Below are 25202 nucleotides of genomic sequence, written 5' to 3'. Positions count from 1 at the left end.
ATTAATGTTTTGAAATGAAGCATTCAATGATAATGTTTTACGTAGAAGTAGTACATGGAATCCCCCATTACTTTGTGTACTAAGTCTGTTTGAAACTCTGTGTGAGTTTGATTTTAGAGCTATTAGTAGAAATAAGAATGTTGACGACAGTATGTGGAATCTCAATGTTTATGAAAGAATGTTCTTGAATAAATTAGTATCTGATAAAACATTGAGTGATGAAGCCCGATAAAGGGGGAGGGGTGGTCTTAATGACTAAAACTGATTACAACAATAGAATGAATACGATGTTATGGGGTGGTATGCTTTATGAGGAAGTGTCACACAATTTTGTTAATATTTCCCATCATAAAATAGATTTGGCCTTGAAGGATTTGGTGGACCAAGGCCAAATTGACATGGAGGTATATAATTTTTTGAGTATCAATCACCCTATGGTACCAAATATTTTCGGTATCCCTAAGATTCATAAAAATCTTTATGACCCCCCGATGAGACCCATTGTTAGTGTAGAGGGCTCAAAAACTTTTTTCATAAGTAAATATATTGATTTCAGACTGAAGTCTGTTTTGACAGATGAGCAACATCTTTGTATTGATTCGTGGCGTTTTCTGAAAAGATTAAATGGATTGGGTGAAGTGGAAGATGTTTCTTTTTTGACAGTGGATGTTGTGAATTTATTCAGTGTCATTCCGCATACACTGGGGCTTGAATGGTTCGAGGAATATTTATTTGACTCCAATAGATTTAGCAATAATGATGTTGGAGTATTAGTTACCCTTATGGAACTAGTTCTCAAAAATAACTTTGTGTTTTTTGAAGGACACTTTTTCAAACAATTAACAATTAATGTTGTGCCCCCATTTTTGAGAATATCATAATGTTAATGTGGGAACGAAAATTTCTTTTTAATTCTTATTTTGTAGGATTATGGAATTTATATTTGAGATATATTGATTAGATTTGTTTTTTGTATGGAAGGGAGATGAGTATGATGTGAAGGAATTTTTAGATTTTATTAACAGTACTACAGGCTTCCTTAAGTTTACTTACAATTATAATAAGGACAGTATGAATTATTTGGATGTCCTTGTTAGTAAAGATTCCGAAAATAATTGCCTGGTTAGTAATCTATATAGAAAGCCCACCTATAGTAATAGCTTGCTACATTATACTAGTTGCCACCCAGATCATGTTAAGAAGGGCCTTGTAAAAGGGCAGTTTGTCCATATTTCACGCATGGTAAGTAGGGAGGTGGACGATCAAGTTCAGTGTAAAATCTTGGAAGAAATGTTGATAGCGAGGGGTTATCCGAATAAACTTATTGTGAGAACTTTGGAGGAAGTTAACAATAAGAGAGCATTAGAGGTGTTTAGTCCACTCCTGAGTGAGACCTTTGTTTGCCCTCAGAGTAGTCATGGTACCTTAGTTGTGCACAATGAGGTTGATAAACAGAAACCTTTAGATTTTTCTAGGTCCTCATTTGTAATGAGTTTTACCATTGATGACATTGCCATTACTGATGTAGTGAGGAAGAATTGGATAATATTCAGTAGTCAAGGAGGTATTATTGATAAGTTGGGGGCATCGCCTAATGTAATTTTTAGAAGTGGTAAGACTTTTAAAGAATTATTGCAGAGTACTAATAATGTTGAATTTCGGCAAGGTAGGGGTACTCATGCTTGTGGTTTTTGTGCACAGTGTATATACATCCATCAGAATTGCTAGCCGAAATAGTGCCTTATATAAACATGTATTGCAGTATCCTGGACATCATTTTAAATTTTTAGTTGTTGAAAAAGTTACACCAGATCCACGGGGTGGCCCATGGGAGGAAATACTTATTTTTAAAGAACTATGGTGGCAAATTAAATTTAATGCCACTACACCGCCTGTCTTTAATGATAGTGTTAGTATTAGTAGTTTTCTGAAATTACGTTCCTTTTTTGGTTGATTTATTTATTTTATTTATTTATTTTAATTTTGTTTACTAGGATGGTCCGACTGGACGAGGTCCGTTTACAGCGGAGGCAAGCTCCAGTTACATTAGAACAACACATTACAGAAATAAACATATAATACAATGCGTAGGAAGTAGTATCTATTAAACTAGTAGTTTCTAGAAAGAAGTCAAAAAGAAATTAAAACAGTAGACAATTGCAATCAAAAATATTTGCATATGTACATTTAGTTTGCAAAGAGCAACAGTCAGATTTTAACAAGTACATGTTTTCCATGGATAATATTTTGAGGAAACATACTTATTGGGGCATGAAAAGAGAGATAGGAGATGGTTGTAGAGGTAACAGATTGTGGACTATGTAATACATGGACAGAGCCAAGAACTTGTAAGATGGACCTTAAGGGAGTTTTTGAATAGAGTGGTGTTAGCTGCAGAAGTCACAGATGGGGGGAGATTATTCCAAGTTTTAGCTATAGTGTGTGAAAAGAGAGATTTGCCGGCTGTATTATTTGCTGAGGTAATAGTGAGGAGTGATTTGTTGGCTGAGCGGAGTGGACGATTTGGAGTGTGGCTGGTCAGTAGATTTAAACATTAGGATGGTTTCTAAAAAGAGGGGGAGTGTTTTTTAAAATCAACATGGATGAATTGTGTATTTATTTATTTATTCATATCCATTTTTTACATTGTTAACTAAGAAGTATGAAATGTTATTTATTGACGTTGATTAGGTTAAAATACAGTCTGTTTTGTGTTATGTGTCAAAAGTCCGAGTTTTGTCATGTGACAGTTGTTTCACTATAAATATCTCGATGTTTAGTGATGCATTCATTCTGAAGAAGTCAGGTGATGGTGCTGACGAAAGCACTTAATAAACTGTTTTGAAACTTATTGGCGTGTACTGATACTCTGCTGGTTCTACTGTTTCCACTTGTGTTTGGTTTCTCTGTGGTTCTGAGTTTGTAGAATTTAATACTACTCTTGTCTCTTCAGTATACAAATGAAAGCTGTACTTTTAACTTGTCTGTCTTTAGGACTGTCATGTAACTTTGGAGTCATCCACACCTGTACCTACTTTTATCCAAGGACAGAGCTCATCTCCAGAATTGTTGTGCCATCCTCATAAGATAGATGCATTTTCTTATACATGGAGACAGGGGTTTGCCTTATGTCTTTTCACAGCTCTCCAAGCCAAAAAATTGTACTCACTACAAAACCACATATGGCTTACCTAATTCTTCTAGCCCTAGATCATCAGAGGAGCTAATGAATGCTCTTAGTATTAAAGATAGTTTCACTGAAGACAACCTCTTTCCCATTCCTTGCTGTCCCAGCAGAAGGGAAAGGTATTTCTTCTTAGCTTGACGACATTAATTTCTTTCTGCTTAATTTCAAACAGGCATTTGTTTGTTATCAGATGCAGTTATTCATGTATTTTAAGATGATAGGAAAACTGCAGCTTGACATTCCTGCTTAGCCATTGGCGATCATTTTTAGTTATGGAAGAGGTTAGCAGTGTAGATGCTTTTTGTGTTCATAGCTCATGTTTCAGATTATTTTCAGTACCTATTTGTTTGAAGATTTGCATATTCCTCTGTAAGGCAGCATTTATCAGCTTTCACTTATTTATACAAGACATATTCTTTCTCCATGGATCTTTACATTAGGCTTCTTTTACATTGAAGCTCTCTTAAGTATAATCTTTATCATTGTGGGTTTTGAAAATGTTCTTCGTGTTTCACTGTTGCAGTCATCACTTTTGGGTTATCTGCCTACAGGTAGCCTTCAGCCGGCCTGAATACCAGAGTCTTCAGATTTCTGCGTCAGATGCTGTCTCTTCTTCCATGACGTCAAGTCGTCAGTGGTATAAAACATGCAGCCGACGCCATTACATCAGTCTTTCTTGCCGTGCAGTGCCCGAAGCAGTTCGCAAGTGCCGGTCGGCCGACTCCTGAAATTTTTGTTTTCGAGTTTCAGATCTGAAGTCTTCAAAAAAGATAAGTACCCCTTGGGAATCCTTTTTCTTGCTCCAGCCGATGTCAGTAAAAGTTAACAATTGTCTTACCTGTGGAAAGCAAATGCCTCCTAGAGATTTTCATTCGTACTGCATCCCCTGTTTAGGCCCTAATCACGACATCCCTCGCTGTCGTTTTTTTGTGCCTTGTTCAATCCCTGAACTATTCATCATCGGGCTATTTTTGCAGCCAATTACTTTCGTACTCTGTCTCAGTACTCCGAAATGGCTTCAAGCCATCCAACTACCGGTCTTCCAAAAAAAGTAAGGATAAAGACTGAGACAGACCGCATAGGTCCAAAACTGCCGATGACGCTTCCGTTAAGCTAGTCGCCAGTCTGCCGGTACTCAGTGAGGTGCTTTCGCAGCCCCTGATACCCACTACTTCAGATTCGCAGACCCATTCGGAGTCCGGTATGCCGCGAGATGCTTCTTCGACTATGGAACCTGCGGATGTCTCTACCTTGGATGGGTCTGGAGCTGCTGTGCAGGCACTGGCTTCTGAGGGTGTATTCAGGCCTACAGACTTGCATTTCAAACAGAAAATTATGTTGATTCCTGACTGTGCTAAACACAAAGAATTGCAGGATTTAATGCATTCTGCAGAACAAGTTGCTAAACATACTTTGCAATGTGGTTTTGACACTTTAGAAGCATCTTGCAGGGCTGCTGTTACTGAGTCTGTACTTAGAAGGCATGCTTGGCTTAAGGAACAAAACTTGACAGATCATGTTAAAGCTAAGTTACTGGATGCTCCCTTAAACCAAGACCACCTTTTTGGCAACAAAGCAGAAGTCATCCTCAAAAGGATGGAGGAAAAAGCTAAATCTATGCAAACTGTTAAAGATTAACTACAAGTACTGCTTCCCAGATTTAGTAGGCATTGGCCTTCAAAGAACTGGTCCTTTCCAGTCTCTTCCAGGCCTTCTCAGTCCAAACCCAGAAACAGCAGACCAACTAAGTTACAGTCTCAGGCTATGCACAGACCTAAGCAGTGGGGGGTTCCCACTTCCAAAGCAGGGAGTAGTAAGCCACCTCCCCATGGAAAAATGGCACAATGACTTAATCTTAACCCTTCCAAGCCCTGCCCTACTACCTGCTCCCTTAGGAGGAAAGCTCGCTCTGCATGCAAAAAGTGGGAACTCATTACCCAGGACAAATGGGTTGTGAACATAGTTTCCCAAGGATACAGATTCCACTTCCACACATTACCAATCCCAAACGGTTGGCCAGACCTACCCCTAAATCAATGGGCGGAGGCCCAACAGCAGGTTCTCTCTCTTTTCAGTATCAGGGCTATTCAGCCTGTCCCAGCAGAACAAAGGGGACAACATTTTTATTCAAGACATTTCCTGGTACCCAGAAAAGACAACTCCTGGTGTCCTATCCTAGACCTCTCTATTCTTAACACCTTTCTGGTAATTCCAAAATTCAAAATGCTAACACTTCAACAGCTTCTTCCTATGATAGCCAAGGATGCCTGGCTGGCAACCTTAGACTTAAAGGAAGCTTACCTGCACATTCCAATAAGGGAATCTTGCAGGAAATACCTACGCTTCAGGGCAGGTTCCAGGCACTATCAGTTCTCTGCACTTCCCTGTGGCTTATCTACTGCAACTAGGGTAATCCCAAAGTGTCTAGCTCCAGCCATTTAATTTTGCAGGCAGAGAAATATTCAAATTTACCCATACTTGGGCAGTTGTCTGATTCAGGAAGAAAGGCAGGACTTGCAATTACAAAACCTGGCATTCGTAAAGAAACTTCTAACCTCACTGGAGTACACCATAAACAAAAAGAAATCTCACCTAGTACCCTGCCAACAGATTGTATTCCTGGGAGCAAGCTTGAACACAACTTCCTAGATGGCATTCCTCACTCCAGAGAAACAAGTTTATTTAACAACCTACTTCAAACTATTGGCCACAAAACCCCAGCTATCTGCAAGGAAAATAATGAAAGCCCTGGGGTTCATGGCCTCTTAGATTCTATTAATTCCATTTGCAAGACGCATATGAGGAAACTACAATGGTATCCAAAAAGCCTATGGTGTCAACATTCTCAGGACCTGTAATCAATTATTTCTCTCATTCCTTGTATAAAGACAGAGTTCCTTTGGTGGGCAGAAGCCTGCTACCACAACAAGGGGCTCCCTTTCACTGTACCCCCTGCCGCCCAAACCCTAACAACAGACGTATCAGACTATGCATGGGGGGCTCACATGGTAGGGCAGTGCATTCAGGGCAAATGGAACCCGAGACAGATGCACCTGCATATCAATCAAAAAGAAATGTTAGCTGTACAGAATGCCCTGACAGCCTTCAAAGACAGTATTCTTCCAGGACAACTATTGGTAAAGACAGACAACACCACAGTTATGTGGTACATAAACAAGCAGGGGGGAACCCACTCGTACCCTCTCTGCAGACTAGCCATGGCTCTATGGAACACAGCCTTGAGCTACCAAGTACGCCTACAAGTTCAATTCCTGCCAGGCAAGCTAAATTCACTGGCAGACAACTTAAGCAGAAATCTCATGGACCCACACGAATGGAAACTAGAACCAAAAATATTCAACCTCTTGAGGAACAAATGGGGGACTCCAGAGGTAGACTTACTTGCCTCCCCTCAGAACTATCATTTGGACACATTCTGCACAAGAACTCCCCACAGTCAAGCTTGGAAAGTGGATGCCCTGTCCTTTACCTGGGAAAGCCTCTCTGTTTATGCCTTTCCCCCTCTACCTCTCCTCTCGAAGGTTCTACTAAAGATCAAACAGGACAAGCCAAGGAAAATACTGATTGCACCAGACTGGCCACGCCAGCACTGGTACCCCCTCTTGCGCAGTATGACACTGCTGCAACCATGGCACCTGCCTCAGACCCCTTCCCTGCTGTCACAGCAGGCGGGCCAGATTCTGCACCCTCAGCTTCAAACCCTGAACCTTGCAGCCTGGCCAATTCCTTGAGCTCTCCTTTAGCATCCCTCAGTAAGCAGGTGCTGGATGTCATTCTGGAGGCAAGGAGGCCTAGTACTAGAAAATCCTATGCTGAAAAGTGGAAAAGATACTTTTCCTGGAGCCAGACTCAGGGGATGGGCACAACGGTGCCCAGTTTACCTCATATTCTTCAGTACGTAACAGAAATGCTCCACAAGGGCCTATCCTTCTTGTCAATTAAAATTCATGCCTCTGCCATTTCAGCACATTATAATACTGAGCCACCCCTCTTCTCTCACCCCCTCCTAAAACAATTCCTTAGAGGGGCCAAAAATTTAACACCTCCCAGGAGAGCTTCCACTCCAGCCTGGGACCTTAGCTTTGTATTGAAAAAACCTTACTCTCCCCCCTTTGAGCCAGCTGCAACAGCAGAGTTGAAATTCCTTTCTTGGAAAACAGCCTTCCTTCTAGCCATCACTTCAGCAAGAAGAGTGTCTGAATTACAGTCCCTAATGGCAGTAGAACCCTTCATTATCTTCCATGCGGGCAGGGTTTCCCTCAAGACCAGTCCTTCCTTTATGCCGAAGGTGGTGTCTAGTGTGGCCGTAAATCAGTCCATTCATTTGCCTACTTTTTTCCCTAATCCACAAAACAAAGGGGAACAAATACTGCACTCTCTGGACGTGCACAGACAACTTAGATTTTATTTGGACAGGACTAAGCCTCTCAGAAAATCTGAACAGCTGCTATTTGGCTTTGCTGCAGGGGCAGAGGGGAAGGCCATTTCAAAGCAAACCATTTCCAAATGGATAGCCCATTGCATTCACTTTTGCTACAAGCACCATGGAAAAACTACCCCACAGGGGATAAGATCTCATTCCACCAGGGACCTTTGCAGCCTTTCTCAGAGGAGTCCCTATGCATCTACCTCTGCAGCCTTTCTCAGAGGAGTCCCTACCAGGGACATCCTAGAAGCTGCTGCCTGGAGCTCTGTACATACCTTCACCAAGCATTACCACTAAATCCAGAGCTGGTTTTGCCACTGCGGCCTTGCAGGGCCTAATAGCTGGCCCTGATGCTCTTTAAATCCTCCTCCCTTCCTTAGCTTTGGGAATCAACCCAAATGTGATGACCGCAACAATGAAACACAAAGAACATAGTACAGTTGTGTACACTTACCATAAATGTAGATGTTCCGGTATATTCAGTGTTGCAGTCCTGGTTACCCTCCCTCCAGCCCCCTGACTTCTCCTGGCTCTACCTTTCCTTCTTGTTTCTCTCTCTGGGGCAAGAAAAACTGATGTAATGGTGTTGGCTGCATGTTTTATACCCCTGACAACCTGACGTCATGGAAGAAGAGACAGCATACGATGCAGAAATCCGAAGACTCTGGTATTCAGGCCGGCTGAAGGCTGCATGCAGGCAGATAACCCAAATGTGATGACTACAACAGTGAATACACTCGAACATCTAAATTTATGGTAAGTGTACACAACTCTGCTTTCCTAATAGAGCAGATAGTTCAGGAGTCTTTCCAATATTCATCCACACAGATATTAAAGTGTAATCTGAAGTTGTTGTCTTCATTTGCTCATCAACCTGTGGGTACTTGGATCCGACTTGGCCTCTTTTCCAGCATCTGATCCAAGCTCCTCCCCTACCCATAATGCCCCTGTCTCCCTCCTCCCTTCAGATCTCATTTGCCACATTAGCGTAAGCATCGTGATCTGCTGCTCTGAGCTTCCTTCGGGTGAGTGATTAGCTTTTGTGTATTTCTATCCCCTTTTTACTTAAATTTCTTCCTTCCTATCTTTTCCCTACCCTGTGCTGTTTCTTCGGTTTAAAAAAAAAAAACCTTCTTCTTCTTAATCTTCCTTCTGTCTAGTGTGTATGTGTGCGTAAGGTTGGTTCTGGTTGGGCCTCCTATGTCAGAGAATCCCAAACCAGGTTTCAGAAAGTGTATGAAATGTGTCATAAGCTCTCCCCAGCTGATGGCCACACTCTGAGTAGTATGTCTAGGGGTTTCTTGCATCGAATGCTCCTGTTCCATCTGCATGGGCTTCAACCCCTGTGCATTGATGGACAGGAGGAACAAGCTAATTGTTAAAGGCCCCCCCCCTACCTCCAGGGCCCAGTCCTCTTGTACCCCAACTACTACTTCTCCTTCTGTCCCCACCCCGGCCTCTGGGACTCAAACTCCTGCCAAAAAGCCCTGGGACGGGGACAAGCATAGACACCGGGACAGGCCAAGGAAGCGATCCCCTGATTGGTCGGCCTCTGCCTGTCCCCCAACCAATGTTCTCTCTGCCCAGTGACCAGAGTCTCCCCAGCTATGTTCCCCTCATTTCTCCTTGGAGCCGGAGGAGCTTTGGAGCTGTTCACCGGCCCCGGCTTCTCCCCACTGACTTTCCAGGCCAGTATTAGTGGCTTCTTCATCCTGGTCCACACACAGCCTTTCCGAAATGGAGGTGGACAGGATGATGTGGAAACTTATCCGCACTCAGATACAGATAGGATTTGTGCCCACCCCCTCTCCCTCCGGAGCAGGGGGCATGCAGTCCATGTTCATATGAATTACTCCTCCGATCTGACCCCTGGTTTCAGAGCCTTTGGTTCCAAGGACTTTTGGCGTTAAGGGATCTGCGCCGATGGTATCTTGTACCACAATGCTGGCCATTACCTGGAGTGGGTCGAATCCAATGAGCTCAGATCCGTCCGTCTCTCAGACATAGCCTTGGCGCCAGATCCGAGGGGAAGGTGTATGCTCTGAGCCTTTTGCAGCAGAGCCTTCCAATCGGAGTCTTGACACCTAGAGGTTCGGCTCCAAATCCCCCGTTGATCCAGAGGTTGGCGGATCTGACTGTACTTCCTTCTCAGACGGTCTGCTCACCCTCTGCCTTTCACGTGGTGGAGAGGGTTCTCTCAATCCCATCCAGACCCTTGACTATCTTCTCTTCGGACTCCGACCTGGCTCCCTCTGTTTCTGGTATGGATTACGCCATCCTGCTACCTCAGAAACCGCCTGCCACCTCTCTGCCCCAGGAAACTGCCACACGGGAACAGCCAGATGTTTTCGAGTCTTCCCCAGAAACTCCCCCTGAGGAGGTACATCGAAAACATACATGCAAAAGGAGGCAAATTGACTCCCCGCCAGAGTCCCTCATGGAGGACACCAATTTGGAGGAAGGGTAGGGTTCCCCCCAGTCACCCCTCAAGCATGTCTCCTTTGCAAACATCATGGAGATTCTTTGTCAATGAGGGGGGTGGGTCTGCACAGTAACCCAACTCGGATGAATTGGTGTTCCTGGAGGCGTTTGGTGCAGGACCCTCTACATCCTGAGTGTTCACTCCCGCGGATCCATTGTTGGATCTAATTACATCTTGGGTATGGAAGGAAACATACACAGTGGAGCCAATCCCCAAATGCCGCAACAAGGTTTTGAGGGCTCCCACAGACAGGACCCACTTGGCCAAGGGATCCCCTGTAGATGCCATGGTAGTGGCAGCGGCACTAAGAAATGAGCTTGTTGCAGCTGAGCTCCACAGTCCATCTGCCAGACCAAGAGTCCAGGATGATGGATCACTTTGGGAAGCGGGTGTATGCTTCAGCCACATTTTCAGTACGTGTGCTGAATTTTATGGCACGTGATTAGATTCCAGCGAGACCTTGTCAAGGTGATTGCTGGGTCTACCCGGCATCCATGATGGAGGAGGACCAGAAGGTTTTCTCACATGGCCACCCTCACGTCGATTGATAACACCTCTGTGTGGCTTCTCTCTCATGCCACTGAGGGCACCGCTAGAGCTGCTGGGACAGGCGTTGCCATCAGGTGTCACACCTTTCTCTGACTGTGCATTTTCGGAACCCTTTAAGGCGTGCTGTACCAGTGCCCCCATATGGAGGTTCCACTATCTTTGGAAAGTCTGTACATGATACTGTTGACCAGAATGAGAAGGATGGGAAAACTGTCTGCCATCAGGATCCACTTTTCCACCCCCAATGATCCTTTTCGAGGAATCAGTGAGGAGCAAAGAAGATTTGGTTCTGGAAGTCTCACAGCTACTGCCAGGATGCTCAGGACTTGCCTTCCCCCTAGGGGCAGATTCGATAGATGCCGCCCCTGAAGCAGAGGGGGTTGAGGAATCAGGGGTCTCAAGAGCCTTTCTCAGACAGACCCACTCAGCAACCCTGAAGGATTGCCCAGCTGCTCAGCTCTGGAGGTAGTCGGGGGATGCCTCTCTCTATACCCAGTGGCCTGGGAGTCTATTACAAATGATCGCTGGGTGTTGCAGATCATATCCAGAGGCGATTCTATCCCTTTTGACCAATCAGCCCTTCCACCCAAGCACCTCCCAGATGATCCACCCATGCAAAGGGAGGAAGCAGCACTGGAAGTTGCAAAGCTGCTAGAAAAGCAAGTCATCCAACCCGTCCCCCTAGACCAGACTGGATTAGGCATTTATTCCAGATTCTTTTTGGTGTCAAAGAAAACAGGGGACTTGAGACCCATTCTGGATCTTTCCACCCTAAATCTGTCAGTTGCCACAACAAAATCCAGATGGTCACTCTTCAATCTATCCTGCCCTTTCTGTAGGAGAACTATTGGATGTGCTTGGTCGACCTTCAGGACACGTACTACTATGTCAAGATGGGCAGGCACTCTCAAAGGATTCTCCACTTCCAGCTAGGGGCCAGTCATTACCAGTTCAGAGTGATCCCCTTTGGTCTCACCACAGCCCCCAGGACATTTACTAAAGTGATGGCAGTGGTAGTGGCTCACCTGAGACTACGGGGATTTCACGACTTCCCGTACCTGGATGACTGGCTCCTTACTTGCCCATTCCAGGCATCAACTCTGCCAAGCAAGAGATTCCCTACTACACTTAGCTCTTTAGTTGGGCATAACCATCAATCTCAGCAAATCCCTACTGACCCCGGTTCAAGTGCTAGATTTCATCTAAGCCCAGTTGGACACTCTTCAAACCAAGGTCTTCCTAACCTCATGAAGGATCCAGCCTCTCAAACTACAATGTCCACTGTATCATTCAAGCTCAGTTACCGACAGCATAATTGGTGTTAAGGACATTGGGGTCCATGGAGGCCACGATCACTCTTCAGTGGACCCTGGTGGTTCAGTGGTCCATCCTAGATCTTCCGTTATCTCACCCCATTCGAGTATCTCAGGTGTACAGGGACTCTTGTGGTGGATCCATTCCTTGGATCTCCTCCACGTTCGTAGCTTTCTTCCACCTCCCCCTTTGGCCATGGTGACCATGGACTTCTCCCTGCTAGAGTGGGGGACACAGCTTGGGAAGGACAGTCCAAGGTACGTGGTCCCCCTACCAGACCCAATTGCATATCAACGTCCTGGAGATGAGGGCGGTGCTCCTAGCATTGCAAGCTCTCCATGCCCATCTTCCCCTGGGAATCATTGCTATCCAGACAGACATGTCTGTAGTCTGATACATCAACAAGCAGGGAGTAACCAGGTCTTACCCTCCCCTGTGTCGAGAGGCCCTGAAAGTGTTGGAGTGGCCGATCTCCACCAACCATTTTCTGCTGGCAATGTACAATCCGGGGAGGTCCAACGTTCTAGCCGACAGGCTCAGCAGGTCTATCCTGATGCCTTATGAGTGGTCTCTGAATCCTTCAGTAGCAAAACAGATCTTTCTCAAGTGGGGCCACGCTTGCTGCTATTCTTCATCTCTCCTTCCAGTGCGAATTGCAGCGAGTTTTTTGCTGTGAATCCCCCACCAGGGAAAGCCATCAGAGACGCTATGGTTCATGCTTGGCCCTCTGGTCTTCTGTATGCCTATCCTCCTCTGCCCCTCATACTGAAATTTCTTCAGAAAGATCACAGGCTGGGGAGCTCTGTCATCCTCATTGCCCATTCTGGCCTCACCAAGTATGGTTCCCCTCTCTGTGGTCTCAGGTTGTGTGTCCACCCTGGACATTAGATCTGATTCCAGATCGCATCTCCCATCTGTCAGGGATTCCCCATCCAGACCTGGTCAGTCTGAAGCTCCCTGCTTGGCTGCTCTAGTTCCCATGATAGTCAGGACTCCTGGGTTATCCTCACCAGTCAAAAGAATTTTGGTGGTGGCTCACAAATCTTCTACTAAGAAGGTCTATTCCAGTAAGTGGAAACGTTTTTCTATTTGGGCCTCTGAACATGACCTAGACCCATTCACTGCTCCGGTTCAAGTGCTTTTAGATTTTTTAGTAAGTATTTTTCAGCAAGGTGCCAGTTCTTCTATGATCAAGGTGTAACTGGCAGCTGTATCAAACTTTCATGTAGGCAACAACATGGCTTCCCTAGCTTCTCCTAAGCTTTGTAAAGCTTTTTTGAAAGGTGCCTTCTTAGTTCGGCCACCGGTTAAGGACCCAACGCCTCCTTAGGATCTCACGCTAGTTCTGCAAGCCTTGGTCTCTTCCCTTTGAACCTGCAGCACAGTAGACTTACAGTTGTTGTCCTGGAAGATGGCTTTCTTGGTTGCTATTACATATGCCAAAAGGGTATTGGAGTTTCAAGCATTGTCGATCAAGCCCCCCTATTTGGTATTACATAAAGACAGGGTGACACTGTGTTCTAATCCAGCCTTTCTTCCTAAAGTAGATTCAGAAATCAACATTAATCAAATGATTAATCTTCTAGTTTTCTTTCCAAATTTTCAAAATAAGGAAGAGTACAAACTCCACTTGCTAGATGTGCACAGACCGCTATGTTTTTACTTGCATAGGGCAAAGTTATTTCTTAAGTATGACCAATTTTTATCTCCTATTCTAGGCCCTTTTTAGGGAAACCAGTGTCAAAGATTACCATTGTCGTTGGATTTTCCAGTGCATTTCTCTGGTGTATTCAGCTAGAGGTTTAACTCCGCAGGTCAGGTTAAGGTGCATTCCACCAGATCTATGGCTACTTCAGTTGCCTTCTGGTCTAGAGTTTCTCTAGATGATATTTGTTCTGCGGCTGCTTCGGCTTCTTCACACACTTTCATCTGGCATTATAAGTTGGACATTTTATCCAGGAACAGGGCATCCTTTGGCTCTGCTGTGCTCCGAGATATCCTTCCATGAGGGCCTCCCAGGTGTTTTGTAGCTGGGGACTCTGTCCCACAGGTTGAAGAGCAAATGAAGACAACAACTTCAGATAAAGAAGTTATGTGCTCACCATAACATTCCATTTGAGTTTTTGCTCTTTATTTGTCTTCAACCATCCTTCCTCCTGTCTTGTATAGGCTGTGTGATGGTCTGGTTAGATGAGGAATGGCCACCATATGAGTATTTCTTTTGTCTACCCTGCTTGATTAGGGAGATCCATGTTATGAGATGAGAATTTAGATGAGATTGAGATGCTGAGGTGAGCAGCAAACTTGATCTGAAGGGAGGAGGTAGACAGGGACATTATGGGTAGGGGAGGAGCTTGGAGCTCGGATCAGATGCTGGAAAAGCGGCCGAGTCGGATCTGAGTACCCACAGGTTGAAAAAGGCTCCTGGAAAACACTGTTCCTAGTGGTTGTCAGATGTTTTACAGTTAAAAGGACAATACACATTACATGCAAAAAAGACCTGCATGCAGTTCAGAGACAACTGTGCATTAGTATTTCAATGCTAATATTTTACTGTGAGTACCAGGATGTTAGCTTGCACACAGTAAATGAAATATGCAGATGAGCAAGTCCAGTATTAAAAAAACAAACATCTGCTGGGATTCCACAAGCTGTAGAGAATACTATCACTATCTGCTCTTTAGTGAAACTGCAGTACATTTCTAAAGAGAGGTGTCATACCCACAAGCAGATATAGTGTGTGTGTGTGTGTGTGTGTGTGTGTGTGTGTGTGTGTGTGTGTGTGTGTGTGTGTCTGTGTCTGTGTCTGTGTGTGTGTGTGTGTCTGTGTGTGTGTGTGTGTGTGTGTGTGTGTGTGTGTGTATTTGGTGCCCCCAGACCAGAGTTGAGGGCAAAGGGACTAAACAAAAAGAAATTAAAAGCAAGCAATGCTATCCATTGCATTATTTCATGAAGTATAGCAAGGAGGTGTTCCACAGTTCATAAAACAACACTGAATGTCATTTTAAGAACCTGGAGCCGCAAACACAACTGCTTAAATGCTTTACTACTGTAGCCGTAGTACAGTAGCTGTTAATCAGATTGGGAACAAGTTTGCACTAATGCTAAAGCTTGTGCCCAGGGCAACAACTCCCCTTGCCCTGCCCTTGCTACTGCTGTGATTGTGTGCACGTGTGATACACACATGTATATATAAATGTATGACGTACACACAAACACATATATTTTTATATATATTTATACAAACGCACACACACACACACTCCATATTGTACTGTCTCAGAAACCAAGTTCCCTAGTCTTAAAGTACAAGCTGTTTCATATATGACACACAGCAGAATCCATATTACCACATTTAGTCACTTTTCTGTGGTTTTATATGTTGGTATTTCACATTGATTTCAGTGGTCTTCTAATTGTACTGCAAAAGTTTTTATTAAGTAATAGTATTTTAGAGTTTCTTCTTTGAAGAAAGTAATAGCAATCCACGCCACTCCAGTATTTTTTTTGCCAAAAAACGGTACAGGTGGAACTTTACCTGAGATGATTAGCATATATTTTATTGTGGACAAGAAGCATGCAAAACAAATGGAGTAGTCTTTATAGCAAGTAGCAGGGTGTCAAAATCAATGCATGGTTACAAATTAGAAACTGATAGAATGATCTGAGTGATCTCAGTCAGACTCTAAGGCAAGCCATTTAACACTATAGGGATAAATATTTATGCTACAAGTATGTAACCATGTATTATGGTTATTATTATGTAACCATACTAAGTATGTATTCTTAACCAGCCTGATAATACCCTTGCTTTAAGAAATATCATCCGTCCTCACACCAACCAAAGATCACTTAGATCATCCAATAGAATTGTAGTGCAAACCACTATAGCTAACAACTTAGCCGGGAACTCCACATTTGCCAACTCTATAGGCAAAGCTTGGAACTCACTACCTTCGGACATTACAATAAACACTACCCTTTCTAAATTTAAGAAAGCCCTCAAGCAGTACTTCATGACTCATTGGCTGCCCCTGTGCCAGGCCTGATTAAATACTTGGTAACACTGGTACACCTGTATCATATTAACAATTGTTTTTGCAATTAATTGTCAATGTAATTCTACTGTGTTGTAAACTAGCTTTTCAGCTGTAAAGCATGCTATTACAGCTAACCTATACTCCATGTGGCAATTTGACTGTTATTTAATGTACTTTAGTGTGTTCTATATAAGTTTCTATCTCTGTATTACTTCCTTTGGAGCTTATCTCCCCGGGCCTCCGCTGAAAATGGACATGTATCCAATCGGACTATCCTGGTCAACAAATGTAAAATAAATAAAATAAATAAATAAATGTATTGCCAAAGAGGATGAAGTTAACCAGTGTTATGATGATATGAAGCATCTTATGGATATAACACCACCAACAAAAAAAAATATTGCTAACACCATAGGTGATTCAAATGCTAAAATTGGTAGTCAAAGAACAGCTGGAATAATAAGCAAATGTGGCCTTGGTGTGTGACATAAAGTAGGACACTGACCAGTCAGTTATCTTGATAGATGTTTACTAGTGTTAGCAAATATTCTTAACAGTCTAAAGGATGACTTTGTACATGGATATCACCAGATAGCCGATAATTGATAGTCACATTGACTGTATACATTGCAGTCAGAGATGGGGCACTGTATACAGAAAGCAAAAATAAGACTTGGAGTTGATTGTGGCACAGAATAGCAGCTTTTTATGAGGAGTATGAAGGGGGGGGGGCGTTGGAAACACATGGCTAGGAGGCAGACACTAACCTGACCAAGCCAGTGGCTAATGATAACCTTCAGTGAGGGTATGCAGAAACATGCATTCACTTGAAGAAGGCATTGTGTGTCTCTGTAGTGAAACAATTTGTATACCCCTTCCCACTCGGGGGTGGGAGCTAGGCCATTACAAATGCCTCATTGCCAGAATGTGTCATTGAGGGCATAAAGCCCCCGCATGGCCTCCTGAATGATGACCACCTCTAGATAGCTCTTGCCTTGATCTCATCTAAAAAAAATCCTGGTAAGAGAACTAATGAGTTGTGTCAGAGTCAGGCTGAGGTCTAATAGTTGCCAGGCGATTTACCTTTGAAACTGTGAATCACATTGGTTCGAGTGCTCATATGAGTGACTCTAAACCACGAAACTGGACATGTCGACGGACCTTAATGTTCGCAAAACAGCAAATCGAAAAGCAGATTTGCTGTTTTTCTAACATTAATGTCGACAAAAGAAAAACAACAAAGTGTAAAGCAGGGGAGCAAGCCCCCCTGCACCCCCCATGTGGGGAGCTGCTCCACCCACACACCCCCTACTTTATTATTCTAACTCCAAGATCGCACTACAGTGGGGAAAGGAACCATTTCCCGATCCGTACTATAGTGCAGTCCGCCCCAGAATGTCGAATGTGCAATGAGAGAAACTCACTGGGCATTCGTTAATTGAACATTCATACCTTTTTCTGTTCGGCGTTTGCAAACTTTGTAGACTGCCTTTTGGATATTTGCGGTTCGCCCTTGTGCAATAATAATGTAAAGGTAAACCTTGCCAGGCATGGCAGAAAAAAAAAACGCACAAACAAAGTTAAGGAAACCGGGCATAGTCCCTAGGTCAGCTAGATTTGAGCTGAACAATATTCTATGTGAATATGCAGTGGAGATGACAAAACAGCTTTAAGCGATTGGATCTGGCAGATAGAAAATGGCATAAAGAACTATGGATAGAAGTTCATGATGTTTTTCAGGATCTGACAACAAAAAATATTCCAAATAGAAAGATGATTAAGAATGTGGTCTGTGGAGAAGCTGTAGCTCTCAAATGTCCAGATTTTAACCTCATATTTTTGGTCTTTTCCTCATAAAATGTGTGGTTTCCTGGCAAATCACTGGGATGATCTCAGGGTTGAAGTCACTAAATAATGATGTATATTTTGAGTTTAAAATTTCATATCTTTCAGAAATGCATGCAAATCCAAATCCTGCTATTCTAGCAACTTCCTGAGTTCATAAGAGCATTATTTAAAATCCATCCCTATTTTTGGGCCTTTGATCCCATTATGTCAGGCTTTGTCCAGATTTCTTGTGCTATGAGGTTGAGAGACATGGTGGGAACTTTAAAAGTGCCTGAGGAAAAGGAGAGCAGAATTCAATTGAGATATGGAAAACACTTTAAATTGTATACAAACTTGCACTCCTGTGTCATCTACAGGGAACATGTGGCAAGGTACAGGAAAATTTCTTTTAAAATCATGCATGAGACATGGCAATTGTGACTACTTGTACTTTTTGAAAGTATGATTCAACGTCTAAATAAAAATGTAGCTAACTCTAACAGGTACTGTTGTGTTTTTAGGTTCGCGATTTATTTGTTCTAGCCCGAAAAAATGCCCCCTGCATTCTTTTCATTGATGAGATAGATGCAGTTGGAAGAAAGAGAGGTCGAGGAAACTTTGGAGGACAAAGTGAACAAGAAAACACCCTCAATCAACTTTTAGTAGAAATGGATGGTAAATATTTTGAATGCAAATCATGGTTTTTAGAATTTTATTTCTTATATGTAAAACATATCTCTATTTCCTGTTCTTGAAATTATTTTTGTTTCTTCTTTTAACTCTCTTTTGCTGCATTTAACATGTCCCAGTGATGAAAAGTCATGGATTCTTATAGCTCTAGAATTGCCATATTTCCGAAAGCTCTGTTGTAAATGTAAGTGTAGAAGTGATCATTTAAAAAAATATTCATTATTACCTGTTCGGTATCACAGCCAAAACTCTCAGATGCAACAGAAACTAAAATTTTAAACGGAGCCAAAATGGGCACATCATGTGCATGTTTCTTCAGAAACTGCCTCTCATCAGTCTGAATGCCTTTACTGATGCATCATCTGTGAGTAGTTGAACTTCCTAAAAGACATTTTGTCTTGCACCTCTTATCAGGATGCATCAGATGTCCACATGGGAATGGGATGACCATGCCTCTCAGCTGTCTAGGTTTTTGCAGATTGTCCATATTTTTAACCTGTTATTTTTGCTCTGTTTCTCATAAAATTTGTATTTTTTTGGCAAATCATTGAAGATGGATGCCACTAAATAATGACAGTCATTAAAGTTTTAGACTTCATATCCTTCAGAAAATGCATGCTGATGCAAAACCTTTTATTCTGTAACCTTTCTAAGTTTATAAGAGCAATGTTTAAAATCCGTCCCTATTTTTGGGCCTTTGTCCCCCAGTTATTTTTGTCTTTACCCGGATTTTTTTCAGCTAAGAGGTTGAGATGTATGGGTGTGACCTTATTGAATTGCTGTTTAGATATATTTCCACCAAGGGAGCTGTGTCAGAAATACCTTTTTGTGCAGATCTAAGAGATTACAGGTATTCCTATTCTAATAAGAAAGATTAAGTCCTCTGAGATTACAGATTGTCTTGATCCTCTTCTTGGGTCATACATTCTGAGATCGAAGACCGCTTCCCAAAAGTGAAAATGAAGGTGGTACCAGAGTTGTTCTCCAGCTGCTCTACTTCTGGCTACCATTGTTTCAGCGGATGCCAAGGGTAATTTGTAAAGTTTCTCTTAGGGTCTGTCTCATCAAACTGACAACTCCTTCTGTCCTTTCCTCATAGGAAAATATAGAAAGGGTGAATTGACTATGCCAGATTTAATTAAAAATAGTGCAGCATTTACATATCATTTATTAGTAATTATGTAGTATAGGTGGATTCTGACAGTAATCTCCCTAAAGTGTGATTCTTTCATTATGCAGGGCATGCCCCCCCCCCATGTACTTTTGGTCTGTAGTACATTTTCTTTTAGTTTGCAGATCAGGTGCTATTTTATTTCGTATATAGGCCTTTTGTGCTGTCTTTCATGATTATGAGGTGCAGTGACATCAGTTGAGCTTTTTTTTTTTGTTCCGTTTGGAGTAAAATTCTGTAATTATCATGTTTTCAAAACCTGCATTGAACTTTCTTTACTGAAACCCATCTCTCTCTTATTTTCTTCTTTTCTTTCTTAGCTCTTTGTTCATGTCACTGCTATATTATATTGTTGTGTGTAATTATTGCTTTACCTGCTAAGTATTGAGCTTTGTACTATTCTGTTTTGCAAATGGTTGTTTTACTAATTGTTGAAATCATTTGTACTTTTGAACTACATGTTTTATTTAATGCTTTTTGTGCTTTACAAAATGTGCTTATTTAGATGTGTATTCACAGTGTGTATTAATTTTGTACTTTGTACGTACCCGATTGGCCCAGGTTGCGACTGAAAGGGGTCATCAACCTGTCCATTTACTTGGTTAACCAACATTAAATAAATAAAACAAAATGGTGATCTGGAACTGCTGCCTTATATACCTGAAGGGAAAAACCTTTTATTGGACTATTTACTAAGTTCTTTGTTGTTCAGTTCGGAGGTGTTTTCCATTAAAAATTTTCAGGATTGTGCAGGTTGCTTTTTGTTGTAGATTTTGGCATTTGACTTTGAAGACATTGATAAAGGAATTCCTGCATCTTATCAATTCCTTTCTATTTTTTTTTTGTTTGTTTCTTTGTAAACTTCTAATTTAACTTTATCAAACAGATAGCATTGTGCCATAGATAGCAAACCTAATAAATTCTACTGAGCAGATTAAAATCATACAATTCTTTAGACTACATACTTTCTAACAATTTAGTTATGTATGATACTCATACTGTCAGTCGTGAATCAAACATTAAAACAAAAACATAACTTAATCTTCAGATAATTAATACAAAACGCTGTGTGAAGAATTAATTTGTGACTCTATTCATCTTTCTTAGCATTAATGCTATGGATGGTAACAAAACCAGCAGTACCAGTAAAATCACTCTTAGGACAAAGTGATTAGATAAGAAAACAAACCAAAGAAGTGATATCACGGCTGGAGTGTAAGTCTTTAATATCAAGAGGTTAAAAACAAGATAAAATAATAAAATTAGATGAGCGCTTTCAGCATAAAGCCTTCTTCAGATCTAGTCTCAATCAGTAATTGCAGCATTAAATGGGGGCATTAACCAATCATAATCATCTCCTCAGGTGATGCCTCCTTAACATAGACTTAAGAGGAAGTAACTCATTCAATCCTGGATGTTTATCAGCCCTTAAATCGGCTATCCATTTACTCTCTTCAAGCTCAGTAAATTCCTTAATATTTCCTCCTCTTGGATTACTGTATACCTGTTGCAATGCCATAAATCAAAGTCATGTCCAGGATTTGAAATTATATGTTTACTTAAGGCATTGGTGGATACTTTGTTTCTAATATCTCTCAAGTGTGCTTGAATTCAGGTTTTAAATGGGCAAAAAATCCATCAGATAGTATATGTACCTGTTTTACTAAGGCAGGTACATTCAGGTGTGGACACTGCAGCATATGCAGCTATATACTATCTGATGAATTTTTTGAACATCCTGTGACATGCAGACGCTATACAACTAGAGCCTATGTTGACTGTCAGACTAAGAACATAGTCTATATGGGAAAATGTGCGGTATGTGCAAGTTTTTATGTGGGTAAAACCAACTGCACATTTAAAACCCTGAAGGCAGGTGTATATTCTGTTCTGAATGTAATTTACAAAGATTCACTGTGGTGTACTTTTCCATGGAGTTTCAAGTCTTTGTGTTATAAAGTTAATAAAGATATAACGGCCATAAATTATGTACCCACACATGAATTATTTCAGCAATAACCATATTTATAGGTGGGAATTCAATAAAGCCTACACATTTTATGTTTGTGTGTGTGTGTGTGTGTGTGTGTGTGTGTGTGTGTGTGTGTAGGCACTGCATTTTTAGATTCAGTAAGCACTGCTGAGCGTTGTGCATGCATGCACGTGCAAACACAGAAAATTCCATAGCATGCAAATCATCTCATAAGCAGGTGAATCTTATGCAAATGAGGCAGGTTGAGCAATCTAACAAGCAGAAAGGTTTGTGTTATGACTCTGTCAGTGTATGCAAAACATTCCACGTACAGGAGTCTAGACAGACAAAAAGGGATGTAAAACTGCAGAAATGTGGACATAAATCCCCTGAAAATGTAATACTACATAAACATATGAGTAAAACTGTTATTGTGGATGTCAGAAAGAGGAAGGAAATAAGTTAAATTAATATTTTTTTAATAATCTCTGCATGTTTATGCTACAAGCCGCAGTAAGCAGGCATGCTTAATAGAAAAATTAAAAAAAAAAAATAGAAAAAAAAGTATTTCATAATATTTGACAGAAATGTATCATAGGACCTTGCGTCGGGTCTGTACAATGGGGCATTGCTGCTGTTGCTAAGGTCATAGGGCTATGAAGTGTGTAGTTTCCAGGCTGTCAGCACTGATATGTATGCAAAGGAAGTGGATGTATTGAATAGCAGAAAGGAGTAATCATGTCCTTATATCCCCTTCATGTAGCCTCTTAGACCATGTTGATGTTTACACAGGATGTGGCTGACATCAGGGAGGTGTGCACAGCACACCACATCGCTCACTAAAATAGGGCCATTAAATTATGATAATTATATTATAAGCAGGTGAAATACATCATAGTTAGCCAATCACACATTCTGGACCTACAGCAGACCTGTATAAAGTATGCATATACCCTACATTCTGATTTTCCCCCAATACTCTGGAGCATTGCAGTACAGACTTGGGAACTTTAATTGAGATAATGCTAGGGGCTGCAGCAGGTCTGCTACATCTATATGTGCTAGATACTAAAGTCAGTGCTGCTGGCAATAGGCATAGGCAGAGAAGGAGAAGAGCGTCCAGGTCCATGGTAACCTTCCAGGAGCTACATGAGCTGGAGATAGTACAGTGCAATGGGGTGGACAGGGACATACTACTAGAACTCACTGAGATGTGCCGCCCTCAACTCAGACCCAGAGCCAACAGAGGGGAACCCATCCCAGTGGAAGCAAAGGTATGTGTAGCCCTTAGGATACTAGCTACAGGTACTTTCCAAAGACCAACTGGAGACATAATGGAGATGTCACAGGCATCTGCATCCAGGATACTCCAATTCCTGGATGCTGTGCTGCCACATGTCAGTGAGCACATATCTTTTCCCCTGTCCCCTAAGACAAGGGCCAGAAATATACAACAGTTCTACTGTGTAGCACACTACCCTGAAGTACTGGGTGTCATAGATTCCACTTATGTACACATCAAAGCATCACCTGGTGAGCAAGGTAGAGTCTACATTAACCACAAGGGTGTACTACTCCATCAACTGCCAGGTCATGTGCAATGCCCAGGGGATCATCCTGAATGTGTGTGCTGTGAGCCCTGGCAGTTATCACAACTCTCATATCTGGTGCACATCACAGCTGTACCAGATGTTTGCTAGGGAGGACATCCCACACAGCCATTTACTGGAGGATGCTAGCTACTCCCTGGAACCGTGGATGATGCCTCCCATTAAAAATGCACCCCCACCCACAGAATAATGCCATAAAGAGGCACATGCACAAACTAGGAACTTCATAGAGCATGTGTTTGGGCTTCTGAAGCCATGGTTCCTGTACCTAGATATGTCTGGTGGAGCCCTGCAGTACTCTTCAGCCACATGTGCATATACATTCACAGTATGTGCTATACTACACAATCTGATCTTGCAGAAACAGCTGCAATAGGATCAGCAAAGGGTGAGGATACACAGCCCCCCCCCCACCAGTGCCTAGGTCACCACAGTCACAGGAGGACTCGGAGGAGGAACACCCTGATGATGTCCCTGTAGGCAAATGTAGGCATGCCCAGTATGCCATGGCTTTGGCTAAGAGACAACGCATAATACATTCACTGACAACCTAGGGACTTAGGGACTGACACCTTACTCCTACTCACATAGAGTAATTAAAATTGATGCCAGGCAACCCACACAACCTGTACCTATCCATGTGTTGGCTGTGTATTGCTTGCATCAGACAGAGTCGGCCCTGAACTACAGTTCTATCAACTGCTGCATTTGCAAAGTAAGTGTCTAACCTAGAACAGTACTTGCAAGGATTATTGCTGTATCGCATTGTATGTATGGATCTGCTACATTTATGCAAGTAAATATAGTGGGCTATTTGGACAGAAATAACATCCACATGGGACTAGAGATACCCATTCCACTATCATGTGTCCTTTAATATTCACTAGGCCTCATGCATGAAATATACAGTGACATGATGTTTGGGCTACTGTGTATCCCAGCAGAACATGTGGTGTAGGTCCCCTACCCCCAACACAGCAATGTTCCCATATAACTGCTTTAACAGTAACTCATCAATGGTTTATCAGCAATCCAGGCAGTGACATAGAAATTGATCATACATTGTATGTCTCATGTAATGCAGGAATAATGACATGCATATTTATGCTGTTGACTGTGTGAGGAATGGCCCCTCTTTGTCAGGCAGCTTGTGTGGCTCAGTGGACTAGGGAAGTTAGCATGCGTGATGATGTTGGTGCTTCTAATCTAGAAGTATCCACATCTTTTGGATGTGAGGTATTATTATGTTGTTTTATGTAACAGACTGTCAGTCTGTATGTGGTGTAACATTATTAACCTCTCTCACATATTGATTACGTCAGACAGCTGAAGAATGCCGTGGACAATTTGAATGAAGTACAGTACTGCAGAAACAGGGACAGATGTCTTTGTCTGTAACGCACAGAATTCTGGACTGGAGTACAGATAGTTGTGTGCTCTTACACTTGGAGAGCAATTCTATTGCTCCTTGTTCAAAATGAGCTGATATATATATAGATGTGTCTATACATGCATATACGTATACGTCTGTCACTCTCTCTCTTTCCCATAGATGGTATATCTATCTCTATGTATATACAAATATATATATATGTGGAAAGAATGAATGAATTTACAGATTTCCTTAAATTCACTTTGAATTATTCCTTAAACAGTATTTCCTTTTTAGATGTTAATATAATGAGGTTAGATAGTGGCCTACTGAACACGAATGTGTATAGGAAACCATGTTATAGAAATACACTTTTACATAGGCGTAGTATGCACCCTGATTTCATGTTTAGGAATGTGATTAAGGGACAACTGATGAGGGCCTCGAGACTAAACCCCACTAACACAGGGTACAGGAAGTATTGGATTTGAAGAACAGGCTTTTGGATAGACAGTATAGAAGCAGAGATATAGATAGAACT

At 42.2% G+C, this 25202-nt stretch overlaps 1 protein-coding gene across 2 annotated transcripts in view; it reads left to right on the top strand.

Moving 5' to 3' along the window:
• Nucleotides 1-25202, top strand: part of AFG3L2 (AFG3 like matrix AAA peptidase subunit 2) — a 1447137-nt gene that overhangs the window by 913368 nt on the left and 508567 nt on the right. For both annotated transcript variants that reach the window (XM_044067171.1, XM_044067172.1), the window contains one exon: nucleotides 18368-18521. In XM_044067171.1, coding sequence (XP_043923106.1) covers nucleotides 18368-18521 — 154 coding nt within the window. The remainder of the gene's footprint in view (nucleotides 1-18367; nucleotides 18522-25202) is intronic.

Source organism: Protopterus annectens, chromosome 3.part1 (assembly GCF_019279795.1).
Source record: "Protopterus annectens isolate FY-2018-M chromosome 3.part1, PAN1.0, whole genome shotgun sequence".
Lineage (NCBI taxonomy): Eukaryota > Metazoa > Chordata > Ceratodontiformes > Protopteridae > Protopterus > Protopterus annectens.
This window is presented reverse-complemented; position numbering and strand designations above follow the sequence as displayed.